General features: G+C 39.1%; 1 protein-coding gene across 1 annotated transcript in view; it reads left to right on the top strand.

The window, feature by feature from the left end:
* The window catches only part of KIAA1549L (KIAA1549-like ortholog), a 117,025-nt gene that overhangs the window by 74,062 nt on the left and 16,963 nt on the right, over nucleotides 1–26,000 (top strand). Inside the window, exons 12-15 of the mRNA XM_009334573.1 lie at nucleotides 2,512–2,639; nucleotides 13,891–14,069; nucleotides 15,691–15,908; nucleotides 20,853–20,982. Coding sequence (XP_009332848.1) covers nucleotides 2,512–2,639; nucleotides 13,891–14,069; nucleotides 15,691–15,908; nucleotides 20,853–20,982 — 655 coding nt within the window. The remainder of the gene's footprint in view (nucleotides 1–2,511; nucleotides 2,640–13,890; nucleotides 14,070–15,690; nucleotides 15,909–20,852; nucleotides 20,983–26,000) is intronic.

Genomic DNA, 26,000 nt, shown 5'->3' with positions numbered 1-26,000 from the left:
CAGAAAAATGGAAACAGAAGGATCCTGAGCTGGTGTCTGGTTTGGCATGCTTCTCTGGCTGTATGGTAGATCACCTGGAACACAGAGAGAGCTGTCTGCAGGGAGTACCAATAGAGAAAAGTAAGCCAGCTGAGAACTCCCCTGGTTCCTGCGATAGCTTCGCTGGGTTTGGGTGTAAACTGTTGTTATGCCCTTTAATGTCAGCAATGTGTTGTTCACACCATAAATCACTCGAACCATGAGAGTCAGGTTATATAGGCCGTGTGAACCAAAGAGCGCTTGTCCTTTTTGATGTCTTCCATCCTCTGATGAAATGACAAATGGAAGATGACCATGACACTGGCTGTGGTTGCTGGTGCTGGGCCACCACAGGTCAAGTCTTTGCAGGAACTGTTCTTTAAAATGTTTTGAAGCCTCTCCAAAGCTGTGTAAATACACACAAAAAATGTAAACCAGCCCTATTAATTAATCCTCTAACAAAAGTGATTAAGCACTTCAGTCAGTCCTTTGAATGAGCGCAGAAATCCCCCCGTACTTAATCTGGGCAATTTAAAACAAATGTTGATAAGTAAATTGATCCAGGAATTCACAGGAAAGTTATTCTCATTATAAAATGTGTTGAACCTTGGTGCCTTTCTAAGCAAATAACTAAGAGTTAGTTTTGCCTCCTTCAGGGTGATCACCTGCATAAGTGAGAACATGCAGAATTTTAGTCGTTTTTCATTCCCAGCAGCTGTGTCTGGAGATGGAATTTAATGGTTTCTGAAGATGAAGAAATATTTCTTGACCTTTATGTATTTGCTTTTTTGTCCAGACTACTTTGCAGCCTGGAAAGGTCAATTTGAATCAGACTGCCATGAAGTGGCTGGTAACCGATCAGAATATCTTCTCTGATATTACCACTGAAGGAAACTTCACGGTTAATAATACGATGGCTACTTAAAAAGGATGAATATTTAGATTAGTGGCAGCAGAAATCATTGTGAAAGCTATCTATGCTCGCTTGTTCCCAAGTGGAGCAGATTTTCTTCAGGTGTTGGTCTGTCCCTGGATGAATTTTTTTACTGGGCTGGGATTATTCATTAGCAGTGACAGACAGGTTTATAGGGGAGAAATGCTACTTTTCAAGAATATTTATTCTCAATAGAATTTCACAAGAAATTCCTCAGGCTGGGCTGGGCTGAGCTGAGCTGGGTTGCATGCTGAGTTCTCCTAAAGCCACGTAGCTGGAAAGAGCCTGTCTCAAATCATATATTTTTCCACCTAGTCTATCTTCAAAAGAGAGTCCCTAAGAATTACTTCTCTCATACTTGTCCCTTCCTGTTCTGACCACAGTAAATGCTCTCTACTTACACCAGACAGGGCAGTCAGAACTGGAGGTAAATGAATGTTTCAAGCCGGCAATATAGTACTGGCAATAATTTACAGTATGATTTTTACAGTTGTTTTGCTTTAGTACCATTTTCTGGATATAAACCCATTGTGACAGCAATAGAACTTGATTTGATTTTTCTTCTCTGTACATGAAAGTCCTTGTGACTAAGTCCATTTTTTTTCTCCGATGCAACCTCTTTACATTATCCTGTCATTGGCCATGACAATTCAGAATGATAAATTGCAGATGGGTGCATGAGAAACTATACAGGTCCTGTAGATAGATTTCATTCCCTTTGTGGCAAGTTTCATGTGTAGAAACAATGTGACACTGTGTTTGGATGTGGAGTAGCACCAAATTTCACATTTTCTACTTTGACCTGCTTTTCCCAACTTGTGCATTAGGATTTGAGTAATTTGCCCACCCCAGAAAGAAGAGCTTGCTCCTGGTGCAGCCCAGAGTTACACTGCTCATTTCTGCTCTTGCTCCTCGTTGGGACTGAACGCCCGCAGTGGTTCTGCTCTGCCCTCCCTCCTCACCCTGTGCAGGGACCAGTTTCAGGGCAAGGATATGCAATGGCTGAATAAAACAAGCATTTTCTTAGGAGTTTCAGCAAATAATGGTGCTGGCTAAACCGCGTTATGTGGGAAAAAGGAGAATTTTCTTATCACGTTGCGTGTGCATACATGTAAAGTGAGTGAGTGAATTTTGCATTGTGGCTGACAAAATAGCTGAGTGTCAATGCAGGCTAAATAATAAAGGAATTAGTTTAGCAATATATATAAAAACAAAAGTCTGCTTTATTTTAGCTGTATAAATGACATGGAATTGATAACAGGATTTTTTGTCCTCTGCAGTGCCGCTTCTGTCATTGTGGGGGTTGTGCATGAGAAGTGTTTGGTTTCGATGCCACTAAGATGCCTATCAGCCCTGAGCTAACTGAGAAGTCGTGTTCTCCTACCGTCGCTCTGTTCCTGCCTTTACTGTGTTTCTGTGTGCAGTTTATATTCTGTCTCCTTTTGGTACAAAATCAGACTTGAAAACTCAGTGATGCAAACTGTGCGAATGAAATAACCTTGAAATGAGGTTTATAAGGAAGAACTCACAGCCTCCCTTGTTGCTATGGTTACTTGCAGCCGGTCCCCGAGTCAAAACGGCTCCATCATCAGCAACGGGTCGGGAAAGCCCAGTTCCGGCCGGAGCTCCCTCCAGAAAGTAATGGCACCGCAAAAAGTGACAAAAGACGAAGGAAGGAAAAGAAACGGTGAGAAGTGCTTCTTGATGAAAGCTGCTCGCAGTCGCCCCTGTAGCGGTACCCACACAGGCACTAGCTATGTTGAAACCATCTTCCTATACCTTCAGCAGTACTTAGGCGTTTTCTGTTCATAGCTGTTTGGGTTTTTTTCCCCCTTTACTGCTATAACTATTTCTCAACCTCACATGAAACAGTATGGTGTTTACTCTTTATGTGTGGGCCTTTGCAAATTTTCATTTTTTTTTTCTTTTTCTTTTTTTCTTTAAATACCAGTAAAATAATGAAGACGTGATGCTGTGTAGTAGGGGGACAGGATTTACAGCTTTTTTTTTTTCTGTGTAGAGCCCTAAGATATTAATTTCCATTACTGCTGTTGCTGAGCTGGCCCAGATATGATGAAGATGAATTAATTAGGTAAAAATTAATTTGAGAAAGTGTGAGACGTCCAGAGCTTTAACTTTCCATCTCATCATCCTCATCATACCTTTTTGTTATTAACGCTAACAGCTTTTCCTGATGAATCTAGGATGTCAGCTTTTCTTGATGCACCTAGGATGTTATGCTGGATGTTTATTACAAGCCCTTGGTTGACAGTTGTGACCTTGTGACTTGAGATGCATCAGGAACATCTGATGAGAGTAGAATGCCATCCCCTTTCTTCCTTGCTTTTCTTTTGTCTGTGTCTCTGCTATTTCTCCTGAGTTATAGCTTTGCTTCCATAGCTATATTTTCCGTATGAATAGAAAACACTGTGGTTGAACCAATTGATCATTTCCCTCTAAAGGGAGGGAATTAAACTGGATGCAGGCTCATCAGATTCTGTCACGAACACAAGTCTGTAATTCTTCTTTGTTAAAAATGTAAGTGTGGAAAGGAGGACTTGGATAAAGAGAAAATCTTCGTGTAGATCTCTTCTCCTTTCTCCAGTAAATCACCTGAGTAACCTCTGTGGAGGCGATCCTGGTATCAAATCCTGTCATCCCTTGATGGTCGTTATTCCTAATACCGAAGTGTCACGCAAAGGCTTTGCTGCTTTAGCAGGAATACAGTGTAATATAGAGACAGATACGTATCACCAGAGATGGCCTTTGTTCTGTACAGCACAATCATACTGTGTTTTTCAAGTGTCCTCTGTTCTTTCCATACACGTACCATAGAGCATTGCATCTTGTGGGGACCATATAATTGATATAACTGTAGTACTCTGTTTTTAAATCGGCTTCACTGAGATTTATGCACATTTGCACATTCACACAGACAAGTGAAGTTAATTTTCTTTTGTTACGTGTTTGTCACCTGTACTGCTTTCTTCTGACAGACCTGTGGCTTTACTGATTACTCCAGACCTGTAATAAGTATTCTGAGTGGTCTTTCTCAGAGGTCTTTTTTTTTTTTTTCCCCAGAGACAGCATAACAATATTTCATGGTTCTAAGTTTCGAGGGTTGTAATTATTTTTTCACTGTTTCAAAAGTAGCTCATTTTATGAGACAACAACATTCATGGTTTCCAGTGTTAAAAGCTGTAATTTATGCTGCTTTTTTTCTCCCCTACCCAGGAAAGCCCCTGTTCAAAAGCAGTGTCAGGTGGTGTTTACATGTGTAGGCAAAATAACTTAGTGAAGGTATTTTTTTGTTTTGTTAGGTTTTAAATCTTCAAAGAAAATTGCTAAGAACTTCCAGTTTCTTTGTTAAAGAATTGACTAATACCTAACATCCTCTCTTCTGATCTGGACTGTAGTGTGTTTCTGGAGCATACACATGCTACTTAAAGAAACTTTTCACTGTAGTATAAGGGAATACCGATCCTTTATTTTAAATGTTAATTTCATTATAATTCTAGCTTCAACATTATTTGATAACAATAACTAGGCACTTTTCAAATTATGTGGAAAACTGATAACTGCTTTATTTACATGTTTATTTTACCTTCCCTCTTCTGTCTTCTGAAAAAAAGCCCGAATAATGTTGTTGTTTAAAATGGTCAAGGTGCTCCTTGTTAGGAGCAGCAAAGGAGCTAAATTATTTCTAGGAAAATATCTTTAGTGTATAATCTATTCATAGTATGGTTACTTGTCGTTTGTTCCTACCACATGCTGGCAGCAAGATCTTGAGCTTCTGTGGCAGAAAGGAAAAGCTGGGTTTGCCTGTTTAAAAAGTAATAGTATAGCATATATACAAAATATGAAATAGATGGGCTGTTTCCATCTGAGTGTTCTAGCTTTGAAGGAAACTGTGCATGAAACGCCTTTTCTGCAGAGCCCTCCTTCTGGTAGAGACTTCAGCTACTTCCAGAGGAACTTCCTTCACTCGACTGCCATGGCCCTAGAAAGGGTTGCCTGCTAGTTTCCAGGCAAACTATGAAGGGGAATAAATACATTGTTCCCTGGTAAAGAGATGGGGACTTTTTAGCTGTAGGCATGTCTTTTAAGATATGTTTAAGAGAGTTTCCTGACACAACCCTTTCAGAACAGCTTCTGGGAAGGAAGATGTGGCCCTGGGAAATGAAATGGCCTCCCTCTTACTAGAATTACGGAGCTGGCCCCACATTTATTTTCATATGCACGTGCAGATTGTTTCTGACTTTTGAGTCGTGTGATCCCAAAAGCCTATTGAAGTTGAAATTAAAAAACAAAAATCAAGGCACCCGTTACTTTTCATCACGGAGCTTACGCTTTGTTCCCCAGTGCTATGATTACAAACACTGTTGTCATCTCAGATATTTTGTTCTTTTTGCAGGCTTTTATCTTTATCCAGCATGATTAGCATCAATAGAATGTGTTGGCTGATTCTTCCTTCCAGTTTAAGAAAGAAGTTGCTTTTCTCCTAGTTGTTTATCTGAACCTGCTCCAGCTCTCTAGCCTGGCTGTAGCCTGATGCCTCTAATGCGCATGTCAGCAAAAGCAGCAGCATATTTTCTTCTCTGAAAAGCAGAATCTTAAAACTGGAATGAATCCCTTGATGGTCACATGTTTGATTTGGGGACTCCAAGTTAGAATGGCTCATTAGTTGCCATAGTTACAGACCAATTTTAGATTCTATTTCTCGCTGACATTTAGTTACATGGAAAAATGACAGCACTGGATGTTACCTCAGTACATAAACTCTATATGTCTTGTATCAAAATTGACTCTAAATGGAGTGTGTCAAGGCTGAGAGTGAACAATGTGAAACCACCACAGACTGACAGGCTCGATTTAAGGACCTGATGATTTGGAGGATCAGGAGAACTCTTTAGCTGAGCCTTATTTCTACAGAAAACACAAATAAAATATCTGTTTGTATTACAATATTGATAAATTTTGGTAAGGTAATAACATTTTTTTCCTTTTGTGTTTTTTTTCTTGGAAAACATTTATTAGTATTCTAATAGGAAGTTTCCTTTCTAAAAGTTGATGAGTGGGGCTTTTATCTACTTTGGGCACTCAAAAAAAAAAATTAAACTTTTTTTTAAAAGTGCCCAATTGCATATGTTAGAGGACTGCAATATGAATGAATCAGCCAAAAGAGGTACTGGCAATTTCCAAGACGGGTTTGTAAGAGAGCGTGGAAGAGAACAACAGGATATTAGCACTTTCACCTATCGTTTTATCAGGCCTAACATCATTCAGGGAGAAGCAAATGGCTGAACCCACATGTACTTAAAGAACTACAGTGGCCCACAGTAAAAAGTTTTCTTTCACCAGCTCCTCACAAAATGAAGCCAGTGAAAGTTATATAGGTCATTTTTCCAAACTTTGAGTGCTTGATCTTGCAACCTTCCTGTTAGCATCATTGTGCTAGTGAAGGTGTGATTGCTTGTTTGTTTTGAGAAAAATGAAAGTTTAGTTTGCTAGCAGTTCTTAATGAAGCATATGACTCCATACCTTTTGGGCTGAGAACTCATAGAGTTGAGCCCAGTTTTGTACTTGAACCTCATCATCATGAAAGGACACACACCAGAGGATATTTGCAAAGAGTCAAACCTGTGTAAGAAATCTTCCTTTCCTCCTCCTAGGAATCTCAGCTGGAACACTTCTCATCTTCCAAGCATTTGGACGTTGTCTTTAAAAATAGATGCAACTTTTCAGAAGCAGTTCAGTCAGGGGCCTCACTCCTTTTTAAATATCAGTCTCTAAGACTATCATTTTCTTTGTCCAAGCAGAAGCTGTCATATAATTTTTTTAATTCTTTTTTCCTTCTGTTCTTTGTAGGGATATCTGAAAATCAGGTGTCTGCAGGAACAAAGTACTGGGGAGGAAAACTTGGCTGTATTATTGGCTAAGCTAAAATCAAAGGGATTTTTGGATGTAACTCAGCCGAGCTATGATACACTGCCTCCTTTGTTCTGTGTAAGTGTGGGCCACCAGTTTTCACACTGTCTGATGTGGCAGCTCAGCGTCAGAGCCAGCTTTTCTGAATTTCTGAGCAGTTGTCTGTAGTGACTCAAATGAAAATGAAATATGGCAACAGCAATTGAATCCAGTAGCAGCAATGTAGCAGTCTGCTTTGACACAGAAGTTAGCTGGAGGATCTGGTGTCTCCTCGCAAACATCCAGCACCCTTCATCTGCCTGTTCTGTGCTGCATGGGGTGAAATACAATTTAGGGTGAAAAGGGCTTAATCTTGCCAAATTTTGGTCCTTTAAAGTTGGCTTGCTAATCTGATCTAACCAGGTAGGCTCTCTAGTGACTCCAGAGGGTCATAACTAATTGGGACAAATATTTCTGCTCTGGAGGTACTTGCCTTTCTCTTTCCAGTATGGAAGGAGCCCAGACAGCTGCATTAGGCACAGATTTGAAGTGAGACGATTCCTTTTCATGATGCCTGTCTCTCTGAAGGGCTGAGAAATCAGAGTGCTAGGAAGAATTTATGGTGTAGAGAGAGGAATCTGTTCTTTTCGTCATTCATTCCCTCATCCTGAAGCATTAGCTTCATTTGCCACAGAAAAAGCATTAGTGGGGATCTTTATCTAACTCTTCACCCCCTCGCAGTAAACTCCTAGGCTTTTCTGGAGTAATTTCCTGACATTTAACCATAGCAGGGTAAGAAGAAAAAAAAAAAGAATGAACAAAATCTGCTTGTTCAGCTGAAATCCCTCATATTGGCACCAGTTACTATTCTCCTTGAGCCTCCCAGAAGCTTTACACATTGATTCTTTTTTTTTTCCTCCAAAGATTTCAGCTTGTGTCACATAGCCTAATACTTCCCCATACTGTTTCCATTTCTTCCAGTCTTTTTTTTTTTGGTGTTTGCTTGTTTTAAATATAGAGCGCGCTGTGACCCTGCTAGCATACTGCTGGTGACAGCAAACCCTTTGTTTCTTCAGACATAGCCTATACCATTTCCCGCTGCTTTCTCCACTTGGTTTTGGTTTGCAAGAGGCAGCCAAGTGTTATAAGCTATTCTGTGAACTTCTGAGCCATGTTTCTGTGCCACTTCACACCTACAAAAGCAAAAGGTGCCACTGCTCCACCACCTCTCTCCCTGGAGAGAGAGTGGGAGAACAAACAGCACCTCTGATTGTCCATACTGCGTGACAGGGGCCACCCAGGTGCTGTATTCATAGGCATGGTAGAACATGCATAAATAAGTGGAAAATACCTTCTGTTTGACCTCTTTTAGGTCAGCATGGCTAACCCAGCTTGTCTCTTTTTCTTTTTGAGCCAGCCTTTTTGATAGCTTTTCTCATGGCAAGAAAATACCTTATCTTATGTTGTTAAGGTGCCTGTTGCAGCAGACCTCTGAAGGAACTGGGATCTCCAGGTGGTTGTGCAATTAAGTATTTCTTAATTCATGTCTGCCTTCCCCTCCAGATAAGCTCTACTCTGTCACTAATCGAGTCTGACAGCAGTTTTCATCCAAGCGACAGTGCGAAGAGTGTGTAGATGTTTTCATGCAATTAGGTCCAGTGGCAATCTGGATGGTTGTGATCTGTCACTAATATGTCAGCATTGAAGAAGACAAATGCACGGTTTTATTGTGCAAACAGAAAACTGTTTCTGCAAAGCTTTTTAAAACTCAGAGCACTACTTTCTTAAAGAAGTGGCTTCTGTTGTAGGGTCTCATGCCTTCCCTATCTTCTTTGTATAGTCATCATCCTTTTCAGTTAAATAACTTTTTAAAATTATTGAACATGCCTAGGATGGTATTACAGAAGTGCCAGCCAAGAAAAGGGGCTGATGGATTCTCTACAAACATTATGAGACACATGGTCTCTTTTTGAAAGACTTTGATGTTTAAATAGATGTGGCAGATGTGGTTGGAGGAGAAGACATAACCACAAAGAGAGAGAGATCCTTGCTTCTGCTTGTAAGGACAAGAAACCTTCATAGAAAGTGAACAAAGCAAGCAGCTAATAGAAGAGCAGACACCCCACGTATACAGTTTCATAAAAAACCTGCAAATGTCAGTTTAGAGATCTCAGACGACCTGCTCAGGTAATTCCTATTTCAGGACCCCAGGCAAAGCCAGGACTGCAACACCACCTCAGACACGTGGTGTTTAGCAGACTTTGCATACGAGAAAATTATATCCAGGAGGAATCATGAGCTGCTTCCATTAGTCTGTAAGCCATCTGCTTCCCTGAAAATATAATATTTGTGCTGTTCATGAAAGGCTTAGAATCACAGTGTCTCATGGTTGGGCGTATTTTGGAAAGGGTGTGTGTACACAAGTGTGTTTTCTGTTACACTGCAGTACCTTATAGAGTAAGTACCTTACCTCGCAAGTAACACTTGCGAGTGTTTCCCATGTTTTGGCTTCACAGGTTTTTCTCCATCTACGTCATTCTTTTCCTGAGGGCTTCCAAAATCGGTCAAATCGTTGCTTCTGAGCAGGACAGCACATCTCTTTGTTTCAAGTATTTTTCTGTAAGGTTACCTGATTTGCAGGTTTAGATTTCCTTACTCTTTTTTTTCTTTTTACAGATAAGTATTTCAGTCCTTCTTCCTTCCAACATATTTTGATTTGGGAGAGGGGAGGAAAGACAAGGTGGAGGGAAAGGTATTTCAGTCCTGAATAGGTTCAGATACTGATGTTAAGAAACTTGTATTTTACTTACGGGCTTATAAACTCCTTCAGAATCATACATTTTTTTATTGCTAAGAGCTCTTGTTCATACCCTTCTGGAGATAGTCAGCTGACAAATTAAATTATTTAGATGATGTAGAAAATTTCTGATTTTTTTTCTATATAGAGAAATTTTCTCTAAAATGAAAATTATTTCCCCATCATTAATGTACATTCAGCAGTCAGGATTTCTGTCTGAAATACTCATACACAGGCTCTTTCCTAAGGAGATAGTCTTTCAGATCTGTGGCATAATTTGCTCTCTGTCAAAATTAAAATTTTCATTTAATATAATCTATTTGCTTTCCTATTATTTTAAGCCCTTCCGTTACTCAGAGAATTCATTGCACACTATAGGTATGGTTATAATGTTTGCATTCCCTTCATACAAAATAAATCTTTGAAAATTGTTAATGCTTCATTGAATGACCTAAGAAAAGGCAGGGCACGTCTACCTGCTTGCGAGTGTTTCCCATGTTTTGGCTTCACAGGTTTTTCTCCATCTACGTCATTCTTTTCCTGAGGGCTTCCAAAATCGGTCAAATCGTTGCTTCTGAGCAGGACAGCACATCTCTTTGTTTCAAGTATTTTTCTGTAAGGTTACCTGATTTGCAGGTTTAGATTTCCTTACTCTTTTTTTTCTTTTTACAGATAAGTATTTCAGTCCTTCTTCCTTCCAACATATTTTGATTTGGGAGAGGGGAGGAAAGACAAGGTGGAGGGAAAGGTATTTCAGTCCTGAATAGGTTCAGATTTTGTGTGGCCTTCATATCGAAATCTTAGGCTGACAAAAGCATAACTTTTATTTTTTTATATATAAATTAATAACCAGATAAAAAGAGAATATTCCACCTGTCTAAATGTTTCTTAACCGTTCAGAGCTGCAGTTCCACAGCCCCTTTCCACCGGCTGGAGGACCAGCGGCACGAGTGGGTAGCACCACCTGCTGGCATCGCCGGCTGGAAATAGTGCAGAGCTGCACCCAAATTGGAGACTAGCATCCCTGAAGCAGCTTTAGTCTAGCAAATCTTGTATACTAATAGCTGCAGTGATGTGGAGATAAAGCTTCAGCGATGGTCCTGCTGTTCAAAAACCCAGTGCCACACTGATCTTCACTGGAATTGGCACTCAACCTGAATAAATGATTGCTTTGGATATATCTTCATGTACTTCAGTCACGGGAAGATTAGGAAGAGTAATTCAATCTCAATGGATCATGTGGCGTGAGATATCTAGCACAAGATGTTTCAGAGATGGGAAATTACTGTTAAATAAGTGATTAAAGTCATTTTTTTGCCCTTTTCTGCAGCTGAACTTCTAAGTCTCGCTATGTGTGCACACAGACAGTGCAAACAAGAGTAGAAGAACAATGAATCCATCTTGGTATGCACCTGTTTAAAAACAGAAATTAAAAGCGTTGCTTTAAATCTGTGTTGCTAATTATAATAAGCAAGTGTGCTTATTGTGACTGTAAAGAACAATTGGGCATTTTTCTGAAGTTTCCCGTGCCCATCAGTCGTTTGCCCAGCTGAGGCGTTAGGATGGGTGGGCTGGCCCGAGGCAGGGACACACAGCAGAAACAAACACTCCAGGACTCCCACTTTTCTCTGAGCTCCCTTTGGTTTGTTTTTTAAAGTTTGGAGGTTGCTGTGGTTCAATTGCATTATAAATGCTTGCTGTAAATTCTCTCGGAAAGGGATGGATAGGATGGATAAAATTCCCAGAGTACTTGCTTATGGTTCACTGCCAATACAAACTATAGCAGAGTGCCAGTAACTGGAGATCACAGACTCTCTTTATCACTCATCGGTGAAAAAAGGGCAATGGAAAAAACTACTTCTATATTATAAATGCCAATTAATGAACAAATGCTAAGCTAAGGTGAAATAGACTTCCAATTTCTAGTCCCATTTGGTTACTATTTCCATGCCAATAGCACTGCAGTAGATGCAGGAGATGTGCTCACAAATGAGAGGGCTGATACACGGAGGGTGCTCTTCGGTGTCAACGTACCACATCAGAAGTAGCTGTCGTCTGTGATTCCTCATTCTCTTTACCCTTAATTTTTCTTCTCTTTAATGAGTCTTTGAACCAGAGGAATTCTGTTTAATTAAGCAAAACTCTTGGTTTCTGATCCTGAAATGAGGTCTGAGGAGACAACCCACACATCTGTAGCTAGTCATGCTCTCTGTGGGTGCCTGGAGATCACTGCCAAGGTCTCAGCAAGTGCAGTCCTTCTGAAACACTGGGGTGGAAACACAGCTGCACTTCTTGGTGCTTTCTGCTTGAAGTAGGGTACACAGAAGATGTTTGGAAAGAATTATGTTTTGCAAGTTGATGCTTAGCCAGGGTTTTTGGGCATGCCTGGTTCAGGCAAATGCTGAGACAGGCAGCCAAGGGAAGTGATTCCACAACTTCTTGGTACTTGGACCACTGACAAGATACAATCCAGGCTCACCTGAACTGTAATCATCACGAGAGACCATCTTTGTCGGTGAAAAATACAATTCAGACAAACTTTTTCTCTCTTGGAGATAGTCGTGTCACAACGGAGGTACCTTGTTACGGTAGCATGGAGGTTTCAGCAATGAATCACAGACAACACCCATCTTCCAAAACTGCATCTGGTGACTTACATGAGAATTGAACTGATTCAAAATGCCCTGAGGGAAGAACGTCCATGCTTCCCTTTTATACTTATTGTGATGGAAATGCCCTCCTATTCAAGTGTGGTCTGTAACAAGCAAGTATCTCTTCATTCATCTGATTTTGCTGGTGTGGTGTCCTGGTGGCATGGTCATCAGTGGGAGTCCAGCAGTTAATTTCAGTGAGCCAGGCTTGTGATCCGCTCGTTCTGGTAAGCATACAAATTCAGAGTGTTTGAACAACCCCAGGAGGGACGAGGGGATTTCACACCCACTAAAGACTCCTCTATCATATTTGGACAGTTCTGTGGAGCCGGAGGGACAATATTTAATGACAGAGTGATTTAACCCATCTATTTCTCAAAAGCTCAAGTAGTGTCAACTCCAGTCCACACTGAGTACGGACAGAAAGATAATAAGCTTACTCAATATTTTATGTTGCCACTGTCAAGTATTTTCTTACCAAAATCACTGGCTGTCTAAACTGCTGAGTTTATACAAGTCCATTGTAATTTGTGCAGTGATTAAATATTAAAACAGAGTGTATTTTCAGAGGAAATAAATTTAGAGCAGACCACTTTGTTCTTTAGCAGAGGATCTCTGCTCCTGTCAGTTAGGAGATGGAGCAAACATTCTTTCCTCTAATAGCATAATTATTAAAAAATGTTTGCAAGAATCTCTTTGTAGAATTTGTGCTCATGCTTTAGAGTCCTTCTTCTATTCCAAAATGAGGATAAAAGTTTAAGATTCAACAGCTTACAAGATGATGCAGGTTTACAAGCAAAATTTGGAGGAGAAAGGGCCCAACCGTATGTGAAAGAGTTATCCATTTATATAGAAATCTAAAACTAAAGATGCTTTGCCATGCCATTTAATTTTAAAGATTTTCAGAAGCCTTCTCCTGTCTCTTAAGAAATTTTAATGGTTTAACTTTACAGCCACCTGAGGTACTGCTTTGCAAAGCAAAAAAACCCCTCAAAACGTAAACTTGGACACCATCAGTTTCTTAAGTATGTTTTAACACACAACAGTAATGCTTTCATTTTAACAGATGGCATTTTTAGCATTAATAACTTTTGCTAAAATCAGTTAGTTTATTTTTCAAATTTTGAGAATGTCCATGCTCTTGCAAGTATAAGACACAAAAAAAGGCTGCGCTCTTGGGTTAGATCAGGTGTAACTACTGATGCCTTGGCATGTGGAGGCTTGTGTGTGTGTGCTTGCGCGTATAACGTCTTTTTCCATCTGAAACCTAGGAAAAGATGTACTTTGACTTTCATTGTCATTTTCACACAATTTTCTGTGTCATTCTTTTTCTCCTTTTCTTCCCATCTTATTAGTGCAGATTGGAAATCAACATTTTTTGGGGGAGTGCGAGATAACATTATGTATTCAAAGGATTATCTGTAATCTAATGGAATTTTTTTCCAGTGTAAAACTCTCCCAGGTCTGCTCCTCGAGTGTACTGAGCACATCATTAATCTAAAGCATGTGCTTGCTGAATTTCACCTTGAACATGCAATAAAAATATCTGTGTCTTTATGCTGAATGAGTTTGATATGCTTTAGTTCCCATAAGTGACGAAGAGGAAGGAGGCATTCTCTTTGATAACATTGCCAAATCTGCCATTGACCCCTTCGACACCTCTTCTGGATCAGTACAGCTGATAGCCATCAAACCTGTGGCCCTACCTGCTGTTCATGCTGCATCAGATAGGAGCCAGGAATCTGCCATCATTAATGGAGAGGTAAGGACTGTCTGATAATGTCTCCAGCTGTTTCCTTGGCTACATCCACAGGTGGTACAATCTTAAGCCTGTTAGAGTTGAGGAGCTTTTCACGCTGATGCTATATAAAGTCCCATTAGCACTGTGGGCTCGGAGATCTGAGAATTTAAGATCTGCTCTTTCGTGATGCATCTGTGAATGCATGCGACCTTGGAAGAGGCAATTGTCTATATTCCTTCCTTCTCAATATCCTTCTCTCCTATCATATTAGTTTTAACAAGATGAGTAATGAAGGCAGAGAGCAGAGTAAGATCTTTGTCTACATGAATTCTGTGGCTGAACATGGAAGTGTATATAGATCATCCGGGTCCCAAGTTGATTTTTCTATACTGAGCAACACATCTCATTCAGAGCAAGAAGGGGTGGAACAGGACCATGGCTTTGCTCAATCTGCACTCCAGCCTGTGCACAGAGGGTGCAGTTCTTTCCTGGGAACAAAGTGGGATGGCACAAGCGTCTGATCCAGGTGCTGGCCAAAACCCATGCTTTGGCTCCAACATTTGTATGATTATTCATGTTTTTATGTAGATTTAATCAAGACTGGTCCATTTACAAAGGACTTAGGCTTTTATATAGTTGTTAAACATGATGGGGACAAGCCATAGAGGTGGCTTGTTTGCAAACTAGCACTGCAACAGTCATTTAAAGATCAGCCAGAATCTCCCTGATGCTGTTTAAAAGCAACAGGGAGGGCTGCTGCCAGAGACACAGTAAAAGACAGTGTCATCAGGCTTCCCGTGTGGGCCTGGATTAGAGCAGTCTGTCATGCTCCATTTTGTACTTGTATTTTAAGCCCTGAAGTGCCATGTAGTTTCCAAACTCAGAGAAAGGCTTTTTTAGATTTCAGCATCTATCTTCTGTAAGTCAACAGGATGGCACTCCCGGTGCTCCCTTGTACATACATTTCTTGAAATTTGTGAGAAGACTGTAGAATTTGACTCTGGGAGCACAAAGCCCAAGTAAATTACTCATTTCCATGTAACTGACAATTTGAAGCAGAAGGGAAATTTTCTCAATACTTAGGAGCACCCATGGGACCTCATCTGTACCAGGTCAGACCAAACACCCGTTTATTTAAGGATCCTGTCTCTGGCAGGGCCGTAAGAGATTTGTAAGGAAGCATATAAATAAGAGGAACATATGATGATATTTCACCAGAATTCTTCCCCAGCCACTAGCGAAGACTTATTTAAGGTTTTGTGTAGTGAGGGGTGATGTCTCTGTACGTACGGGACCCTAGAAGAGTTTTCATCGGTAAGTTCTCCCCGTGGTGCCCAAAAGCAAGCACGGCATTGGGTCACGACAATTGGCTAACATCATCGGTGTTTTTCTTCAGTGGGTGTATCTGAGTCACTGTTGTGATAGTACATAGTTTTTAGGCTAAAATTATTTAACCATCTGCCAAGCCATAAAAATGCAGCGACTCTGTTCACTTGCAGTTCCTTGCTGCTTACAGATGGCACGGTGTGGTACAAAAAGCGGTCTGTAAAATGACACATGCAGCGCATCAAACACACTCCAACAATACCATTTGGAAGTAGCCAGACCAGCACCATCCTTTAAACATCTTTTTGCCTTTTAGGTGAACAAGGCTTTGAAGCAGAAATCCGATATAGAACATTACCGCAACAAGCTGCGCTTGAAAGCCAAGAGGAAGGGGTACTATGATTTCCCTCAGGTTGATAACAACAAGGGACTGACAGAGAGAAAAAGGATGTATGAAAAAAACCAGAAAGAACTTGACCACATTTTGGATCCAGATGCAGATGTCTCGTCTCCGTTTGCTGAGCCTAAGAACAGGTGAGACTTTTTATATGCAGTTCTTCACCCGGGAGGAAAGTTGATGTCCAGAGGTTGCAGGGAGTCAAAGGGGCCATTCTTAACGAGCCAACTGTTTGCTGTATGGTCAGCTGGTCCCTCCTACTTTATGAAGAAAATTCATATAACCCATGATTATTTATGAAAGTATGTTATCCAGTAAAACTGCAATGTGGTTAAAAAGAAAGAAATGGAAAGACAGAAAAATAAGAGAAGGGACTATTGCAAGTTCTTGTGAGTCATTTTCCAAGTAAGGGAAATAGAAAAAGTGGTAGTAATTTTTTTGGTAATACTGAGAGTGGACTTAAGCCAGGAAGTTAGCCTTTTCCAAAGTTCAGCGGTGTTATTATTTTGTCATTATTTTTATCTGAATATAACTATTGCAGTAGGCATAAGATAACACATCCAGTACATTGTCCACATATTTCAGTAAGTCCTGCAGGGATGGTATCTGTAAGGATGTGTGTGTACCCGTTATTGGTGATCTTCCTGTGCCTTTAACAGAGAAAGTCATAATTTGCTCATCTGTGACGTGAAGCTGGCATATTGTATAACAGTACTAATGTTGATTAACACTTCACTGTCTCTTGAAGATGGCACACCAGTAGTATTCATCTCCTCATTTTAGAAACGAGGGGGGAGTGTACATGCTGATTCTGCCTGAGCCTGATGTGGGTGGGTGGGTGGGTGGACCTGCTCAGTTGCTGGTGCTCTCTGAAGCACAGGTTGACACACTGAGAAGAGGAGATCACACCAGTCCTACCCCAGGAATGGCACAGTATGCAGATTCCTCTTCCTTAGGTGTGATGGAGGTGTGAAGGATTATAAGAGAGTGTGTTTGCCATTGCACCTCACACCACGAGGGGTCTGGTTCTTACTGTAGTCAGGGACCAGCAGCAGTTGATCCATGAGAGAAAAAGGGATACCGAAGTACAGTTCCTCTGGAAATGGTCTCATGCCTGGAGGTGCAATCTTGCATCCCATCTCCTGGAAGGTTCACATCAAAGTTTTCCTATGAGCATAAATCATGGCTGCAATAAAAGCATCGGTGGCGACACAGTCTTTGCACACAGTGCAACTTCAGCAGTGACCCTTGGGTCACAGAGACGAAAAAGACTGTAATGGGAATTATAAAAGCAGTGTTGGCTCAGAACCTGAGCAAAAACTGTGATCAGATGAACTTCTATAGGTCTAGAGTTAAATGACTGAGAGATACTGCCCTTGATGGGCCGTTTCTCAGGGTTGCACTGGTCAATGAAGAAAAAAGATGCTAACTTAACTGTATGTTATGTCCTTGCTGGAGGGTCTGGGGCATCATTTCCTTGTGCAGTTTTCCAGTGAGGGAGGAATAATTTGCTCCAAATGCACTGAAAAGGTAAGATACTGAACCCTCAGTACACAGGAGTCTGCTCTGTCTGCACAGTCTGTCCAGAAGATATTGATGAAACAGTAGAAACATTGAAATGACTGTGTGCTGTGCATATAGTGAAGGACTGAGGCATTACTTTTGATATTTATTATGTGTCACACACCATGTAGGAAATGTTTAAAACATTGCACATGAAGCTTTAATGCTAACCATCTGTTTTTTGTTAAATATACTGATGTATGTTTGTTCATGTGCCAATGTGCTGAAAGGTCCCGGAATACATTTTTTCTGTGTGCTTTCTAATGTGTTGTGTAAACCTGTCATAGTGTATTGAGATAGTCATCACTGGCATGATACAAACTGCTTGAAGGCAGGTATACTGCTGTAGAGGAATGATTTCATTGGGTAGCTGAACCATAAAAGGCTGACTGCTGGATTTACTTGTTAAATATATAGTCTATATCCCTATATAGGAAGAGAGAAGAACCATTTCTGATGCACTTTCTGTAAAGACACAAAGCATTTAGAGAACTTCACAGACGATGCAGATGTTTGCAAACAAACCAATTCCAAAGTCTATGCTAAAATTTCCAAACTAAGACCTGGAACTGAACTTGATATGCTGCAACACACATGACAGCATTATTGTCTTCATTTTTCTAACTAAAAATAAGATGGCTAAAATGGCATACTGCTGGAGGAAAACCTTGAATAATACTGCAAGGTAATGTGCATTTTGGTTATTGATAAATGAATCAATACAATTGTATTTCCGTAATGAAATAAAATTGCTTTTAAAGCAATCTAGGTTAGCATAAAATTGAAAAGATTTGATTTCTAACTTTTTCTGCTTTGTATCATTGTTTGTATCATTATATTTACAGCAATTAAAAACTGAAAAATTGAATTTTTTTAAAAAATAATATCACTTAGGAGTAAGTCAAAGATTTCAAAATTTCTAGGGAAAAGGTCTTTTCCACTCTTTTCTGTTCTGTGTATATTCCACTGACTTTATTAAATAATCACATTATTACAGCATTTCCAAAAGATATCAGAAAATAAAGATGCAGTTGATTACATTATTCAAGATCACCTTTACATTTTGGATTTGTTTTATATTGCATTTAAAAGTGATTTACAAAACATCGCCACTAAGTAATTTGATTTGGTCAAGAACAAACAGTTTCATGCTCTTAGTATCTTTGAGTCTTCTGTACCATAAAATTCATGTTTTAAGATCTTCCAGTTGTGTTCCCAGAAGGCACCTGCTAACCCATTTGAATGCCAGTTGTTAGCGTTCATACCTCCTTTCTCATTAGTAAAACTTTCTTAAATGAGCTAATTGGCAATCTCAAGGCAATTTTTAAGAGCCTACTGATGATATGCGCTATTCTGGGTTTTTCTTTAATAGTTTGTAATCAGGTCAAGAATCTGCACGTATTAGAGAGCTGTATATTTGAATCCTTTAGAAAATATATCACAACTGCATCAACTAAGCATTTATGCACCTATTGTAAAATGTGTATGAAATTTTAGAGACCTTTAATGTAGGAACATAAAGATGGTCAGATCTGATTAGCCTTAGCATAACCTAGTTCCCCATGATTTCTGGTAATACCGACAGTATAGCCTTGGAAGAAACAAGATAAGGCACTTTAATTTATTCAATATTATATTTATAGAGGAAATTTATTCCAAAACCTCTCCTTGTCTTCTGCTTTGGCAGTGCATTTGGGACTTTCAAACATGCGCATGGAGATTTGTGATTAAAAGTCACACCCAAGTTTTTGAAAGTTGCCTTAAAATTAAGTACATGCTTGAGTACTTAGTTTGATCGGAAGCGTGAAATTGATATTTTTTTGTCCTACTTTTTATCCTATCTGATCATGTTAATGTCTGTCTGGATTTCTGCAAACCAGTTTCTGCTGCTCTAATCTGTCATGGCAAAAAGTTCTGTTAACTAAATCTGTAATATCTGAAGAATTATTTCTTCTTATCAGCGAGTTCATTTGGACTGGGTTGTCTTTTCATTTCATTGATGGTTCTTGAGAGGTTAAACCATGAAGTCTTCGTAACTGCTGAATGGAATAGAGGCAGTTTGAGTAAACATTCAAGTTAAGCTGCACGAGTACTATCTGCTTGTTAGAGTACGTGCTTCATTCACTGTTCCCATGTTAGCTTTGGATAAATTTCTGTGTAACTACTGTTCGGTGGCTAGGTAAGATGACCGAGCTGGGTCAGGATATTTTCTGCAAGGGACAGGACCTAGTTTGTGGCATCGCTGTTAATGTGGTTTCCTCTTATGTCACTTACAGAAACGGTCCTAGGCTTTTCAATATCTCAAATATTGTAGTAGTTCTCTTTGTAATCAGTTCGGGCAGTCCCAAACATTTAAAACTCTGGAGACCTTATTTTTACCCCACTTATTAACTCAAATAGAGCTCTCGGCCACAGGCTCACTTTAATGCAAGCATTTTTTGCCCTTCAATCAAATCTTAGCACAGGATTGCATTTTTCTCTCACGTTACCTGGCAAGCATAGGAGAATGACGGAAACGTCACTGAAGCCTCTCCCTTCAATAGTCGCCTTTTCAAATTTCTACTTTCAACTCTTCAAGAAAATGACTAATGGCCAGAACATGCTATGACAACAGCATCTCCTAAACTTTCTTGGTTTAGAAGTAGCCTTCTTAAAAGATGCAGCTTGATGAAGCATGACGTTCCTGCATCACGATTTGGCAACCACTCCTAAAGAGTTTATATACAGATACATTCTGTATCTTACAGAGAAATGCTATATTTGTTTTTGTATAAGCAATAACAAGGAAAGAAATGGTTGCATTGGAAAGATTACAGGATATTTTGGGTATTGAGTTATATGCTGTCTTTCTAGTACCTTTGCTTCTGCTTGCTGCTGAGCACACAGTGGTGAAAGTTCAATGCCTAAGGATGCCTTTGCCCCAGTGCTGCTCAGAGCTATGCTGGAAGCGGTTTATTCCCAGGGATTACAGCTCTCTGATGAAGTTGTGGCCAGTTACCAAACTGGCTATTTAAAAACAGCATCTTGCAAGCAGTTCCCTCCCACTCCTGTCTCTCTTCCCATTCACTTTGCTGGGTGTTTGTTTCAGTGGAGCGTTATTCCACTTCCCTCTCGTTGCTCAGGATCAGCAACCAAAATCTCTGCTCCCCATCTGAATGTGTTGGGAGGTCCTATTATTTTTTGGTAATAGCAACTATTTATTTTTTATGAATTTGAATCATATCAGCTGAGGTTAAAATGGTTCTGATATCTTCTTGGGACATATTTCATTTGATAAGCTCCCACATACGATGTCCGTGTCTTCTACATAGCTTTATTTTCTTTAACGGTAAACAAAATTAATGATCTCTTAACAATGTCACTGATTTCTAGCACTTGCATATACATAGAAAGAATATCCTATAATAAAGTGGCATTTTTATGAACCTTATCATTTTAGAATAAAGGTAAGTATTGAAAACTGCTGCCTGTCATTTTTTTGGTTTTGTTTTACTGTTTTCTTGTTTCATGTTTTCTAGGCAACCGATGAAGAACTCGGTATACAGAAGCAGGCAGTCTTTGAACAGTCCTAGCCCAGGAGAAACTGAGATGGATCTTCTTGTGACTCGAGAAAGACCAAGACGTGGAATCCGTAACAGTGGATATGATGTAAGTTTATCAGATATATGCAGTGAAATTTGCTCAGCAAAGTCTTAACTTATTCCTAAAACCAGGATACTATTGATAAGCTACAAGCCAGTGTGCCACTGGATATTTAATGTTACAGTACGTTATGTGCACTCAGCATCCTGAAAAGGTTCAGGATACTCCGAGCACAGACTCTTTCATGTACTTTATAGCTGTACATCATTTTACAGTCTGAAATGCAAACAAAACATTCACCCTGAAACTCACTATTTGCCAAAGTGTTAAATTTTGAATTTAGATACTTCTTCTAAGCATGCAGCCACTTAAATGATACTGAGCTTATTTTCACTGCAATTAAAATCCTCTGTTCTGTACCCCTGATGCTGCTCTCTCGATTCAGAAGAATGGACAACCAACTCCTGGGAATTTCACTTAAGTCCAGATGTCAGTGTTTTGTGGAAATCCCCTAGGAACAGATATTGTCCTCTTACTACATCAGCACTGGGAGAGTTTTGAATAGGTAAATGCCAAAACCAGCCAGAGGAGATGCTGATTTATGGTTCAAGAAACTCATGCGGCCAACACAAGGCTAGATTAGTTGTCTTGTGCAGTCTGAACATAACACTGGGTGCAAGCTGACACTGCGTGCACCCAGAATGAGGACAAAAATAGTCCCCACACTGGGGTAATGTAGAATTTTTCAATCCTTCGCCACATGTACAAAATGCTGTAGCTCAGCCATCCCTGAAGATCAGTTCCTGGAAAAGGTCTAATCCATTCTGGAAAATAAGGTTGTTCATTGGGTGGTTGTTCATCCCCTAAACTCTGTAGATGACAAGCATTTTGTGTGGGGCTTAATTGTCAACTCTCTCAGCTGTCAGGGATGCGTTTTTAGCAAGGTGAAGGAATGTACCAAGGTCAGGGGATGTGTTCAGGGAAGTTTAAATCTTTTTCAGAATTCTTCCGGGCATGTTGTAGGTGTCAGATTTCTTAAATGATTTCCTGCATTTGAACACTTCCCATCAGACCACATGAGTCACGTTGTGCCATGTAAGTGGGATGACCGGTTCACTGCTTTCTGAGGCATTAGAATACATCGTTGTAGCCTGGAACAAGAACGGTATAACCTGTTAAAATAGGTTTTACATTTTGCAAAAATATATTTTATTTTTTTTACCCCACTTAAATGTTTCCTTTATTATTGGAGCTTTCTTAGATAATAGAAACATTGTCAAGCCAGCCTTCCCTCGGTATCCTGAAAACCAAATGTTTCAAGAAAGCAAGAGATTTTTTTAATATGCTAATAAAAGGTAGTTTTTCATAGTTGGTATCTTCCTGAAATGAATGTTGAAAACATTCTGGGAGCAGGCATGGCCTCCCGCTATTAGTTCAAAATTAATATGCCATAAGTAGTTAGAAGATTTTTTAAGTATATTTTAATATATTGTGTATACAATATATAAAATATATTTCAAAGAAAATTTATTAAAAACCTTGAAAGTAGATTAATGAGCTTATGCAGATTCTGAAATGTCCTAAAAGTTGTGATAAACTGAGATCTGTGTACATCGCACACAAGTTTGCTTTCACCTTTCTTTTAAGGTGGGGTTGGGCGAGCTGTCCGTGGCACAGCCTTTTTTTACTGATAAGTTATATAAAATTCCTTTTGCCCAATGTGCTGCAGATTCACTGCAGTGCACGTCTTCTAACTCTGAATGTATTTCCTGTCTGAAAGCAGAAAAATGCCAGGGGAAAATGGGACAGGATATTGAAATTTAGTTCCCAAGCCTCAGCTTGCAGCGTGGGCTGGTTTCCCTCATTCCTGTTTGAGGTTCCTCAGAGCTGTGCTGAGTGTCTGACAGGCTTGGTCTCCCAGGATACCCACGGGTGGGCACTTGTATCTATATTTACGCATGGAATTCATATGGATCTCATCAGTGGTGCAACTAAACACCTCTGTAAATCTGACCTCTGGAAATGGGTGAAAAAGGGCTCTGAAAAAGGGCTGGTTTGTATGCTGAATCTTGTGTCCTTTCTTTTTTACCTAGTAACATCTTGTACCATTTTTTGACATCCGCTTTCTTGTTCTAAAGGTTCCAGCTTTCTCAGACTCCTGCTAACCTTTTCTTCCCAGATTATTTAGCAACAAGTCCCACAGATGAATGGTGAAATTTGTCTTTCATAAGCAGATCCAAATGATCAAATTAATGAAGCAAATAGCCCCCATAATCTTCAAGTCATGAGAATTTTACAGATTAACAACATGCTTTCTTTTTTTTTTTTGAGCTGTTACCAGTATGCCCAGGTTATTTGTTGAGGTTTATCTTCCCAACCATGATGAATGCTTTTTTTTTTTTTTTTTTTTTTTTTAAGTAAAGAGACTAAGATTCCCCAGATTCTTGAAGAAAGTCCTTAAGGACTGCTAGACTGATATGCACAACCAAATCCTGAGAGTTTATGATCTGCCTGATTTTGCCTTGTCCTTTAAATAGGAGAGGGAAGTAAGAGCTCAGAAATCTGCCATTCCATACTATTGGGTTTTTTTAATATGGTTCCCCTTTCTAATATTTCAATTATGGTTTTCTAAAAATATTTCATTACCTATAATCGCATTTTTTGTGATATTTCTCTGAATCGTGGTTTTGTTTCTCAGAGCTAAAAAGTTCTAGCTCTGAGAAAGTTCTAGCTCTAAAAGTTCAGGATATGAGGTCAATAGTTACATACCTGTCCGTATAGAATATGTAACTTTTTGTATTATTTTGGAGCTTACATTCTACTGTTTGATGTTCTGAGTATATTATTTGCCTTTATAGCATCTTTTATAAATGGATTATTATTGAACAGTACCTATCTTTCAATTTTAAATAATCCCAACAGAGCTTAATATCGTCAACTAGCAAATAGATTAAGGAGACTTTATTAACATGTTTATTATTTCCAACACATTCACAGACAACGGTGAGTACAGCAAATGTTATAATGAAAGAGTCCAGAACCTCTAGACTGCTAATGAGCTTTATACTAAGGCAGAAAATATTTAGGCTGGTTTTGGTGTAAAAGGAAGAAAATGACCTTATTATACATATCTAAGAGATCAATATACAAAAGAATTTACTGGTATAATGTTATTGATATAGTTAAATTAATCCAACTCCTCAAAAATCGTATGGATTAATGTTCATATGAGGAATTTTACTGATATAGTTGCAGCAGCAGAGTTATGCCAGGAGTGTATAAAGTCTGTGTCTCAGTACAGGACTTTCTTTTCCTTCTTCATGTAATCCCAGTTCCTTGTATTATACAGTAATGCTGTATGAACAATAGCCGGATTTTTATAACGGTAATATTAATGCATAATGGCATCTATTTATGATACTTATGTGTTTCAATTGATAGGAAAGCAAATGACATACATCAGAAAATGATAGGATAAATTGAAATAAATTTTAAAACTTGAGGAAAAGTAATGGTCACCAGTCTCCTCCAAAATCTTCAGGCCAACTTTTATATTGATAAATCAAAGCTGACTTAATGTTGACTGCTAATATGCATCCTTTATTCATATAATATATTTTGGACATTCTATAGAGGTCTAATGGCTTCATCAAGGGGGTTGTAGTAAAGAACCTGATTTATTTCGGCATCGGATACTAACAGGTCTCTTGTGGGATTCCATTCATTGACATTTTTACAGTCATGAGGAAATAGTAGAGCCATGGTCATTAATCATCCAGTTGGGACAGTACGATTTCAGAGGCTCTTTGGTTGCACTTATACTTACAAACTACCATTGCATTTTATAGAAGCCTATCAGGCTTCTAAAATTTACCTATTTTTATTTACCCTATCCTGTAACAACACAGATAACAGTGGAATCAAAATGCAGGAAGGAAATGAAGGGAAACTATTTAGTTGAAGATTTCCTATGAAGTTTTTCAGTTTAAGATAACTTTGTGCCGTTACATAGTTCCTCCTCCAATCTGATGCGTGTACCACTTAGGAAGCCTAAAGTTGGGTTTGTGGTTTCGAATTTGGACAATATACCATATAAATATAAATGTATAAATTACGGTTAAATTCTAATATTCAAATGATTAATTATTGTCTTCATTTTCTTTTTTATTGCTATAGTGTCATTAAATACAAAATAATAACAGCTAAGAGAGAAAACAAATTAAGATCTATTATTTAAATTTATTGTCAGTTTTTAGGCTAACCATGTAACTCTTCTCTGAATGACTGATAACAGAAGAAGCAAGTCAGTTTGATTTTGACTCTGCAGATAAAGAAATATGTACTATGATTGTCCTATAATATATATGACCATACATAGCTTGCAAAAGGTTGGGATGACAGTTGCTTATCCAGTCAGGTATATAGAAAGCTATTGCATTATTACATGGAGAAAAAAAGTATGCCACAGCAGGAGCTACAGAGCACTCACGTAAATTATCAGGGCAGTGCTGGAACTTTTAATAAGAACATCCTGTTGTATTCTTTTATTTGTGGCTATTTCAAATGCTAACACAATTCTAACCACATGCTATATATAGAAGGAGGTACATATCCTATTCTTCATTCCAGTTATCCTAGCATCTTGAATTTATTTTACTGATATTTAAAGAATTAGAAATTGGTTGCTTTTTCAGATTACCTGTTTAACATGGATTTTTTAAAACTATAGCCTGTAAAACTAATCTTACAGAAGATAGATGAAGTTAGGTATTTCACTGTCAAGTTCTTATAATATGATGTTGTTTTCTGTTTTGGAGTTATAGGCAAAAAAATCAGGGGGGTATTTCTGTTTGTACTTATCTGTACAGAAGGAATTACGCTAGGAGTAAACATTCAAGTTAAGCTGCACGAGTACTATCTGCTTGTTAGAGTATGTGCTTCATTCACTGTTCCCATGTTAGCTTTGGATAAATTTCTGTGTAACTACTGTTCAGTGGCTAGGTAAGATGACCGAGCTGGGTCAGGATATTTTCTGCAAGGGACAGGACCTAGTTTGTGGCATCGTTGTTAGTGGTCCTCGCTGG

This window comes from Pygoscelis adeliae, unplaced genomic scaffold (genome assembly GCF_000699105.1).
Source record: "Pygoscelis adeliae isolate BGI_AS28 unplaced genomic scaffold, ASM69910v1 Scaffold171, whole genome shotgun sequence".
NCBI lineage: Eukaryota > Metazoa > Chordata > Aves > Sphenisciformes > Spheniscidae > Pygoscelis > Pygoscelis adeliae.
The sequence above is the reverse complement of the archived record's forward strand: the minus strand, read 5'-3'. Positions and strand labels throughout refer to the sequence as shown.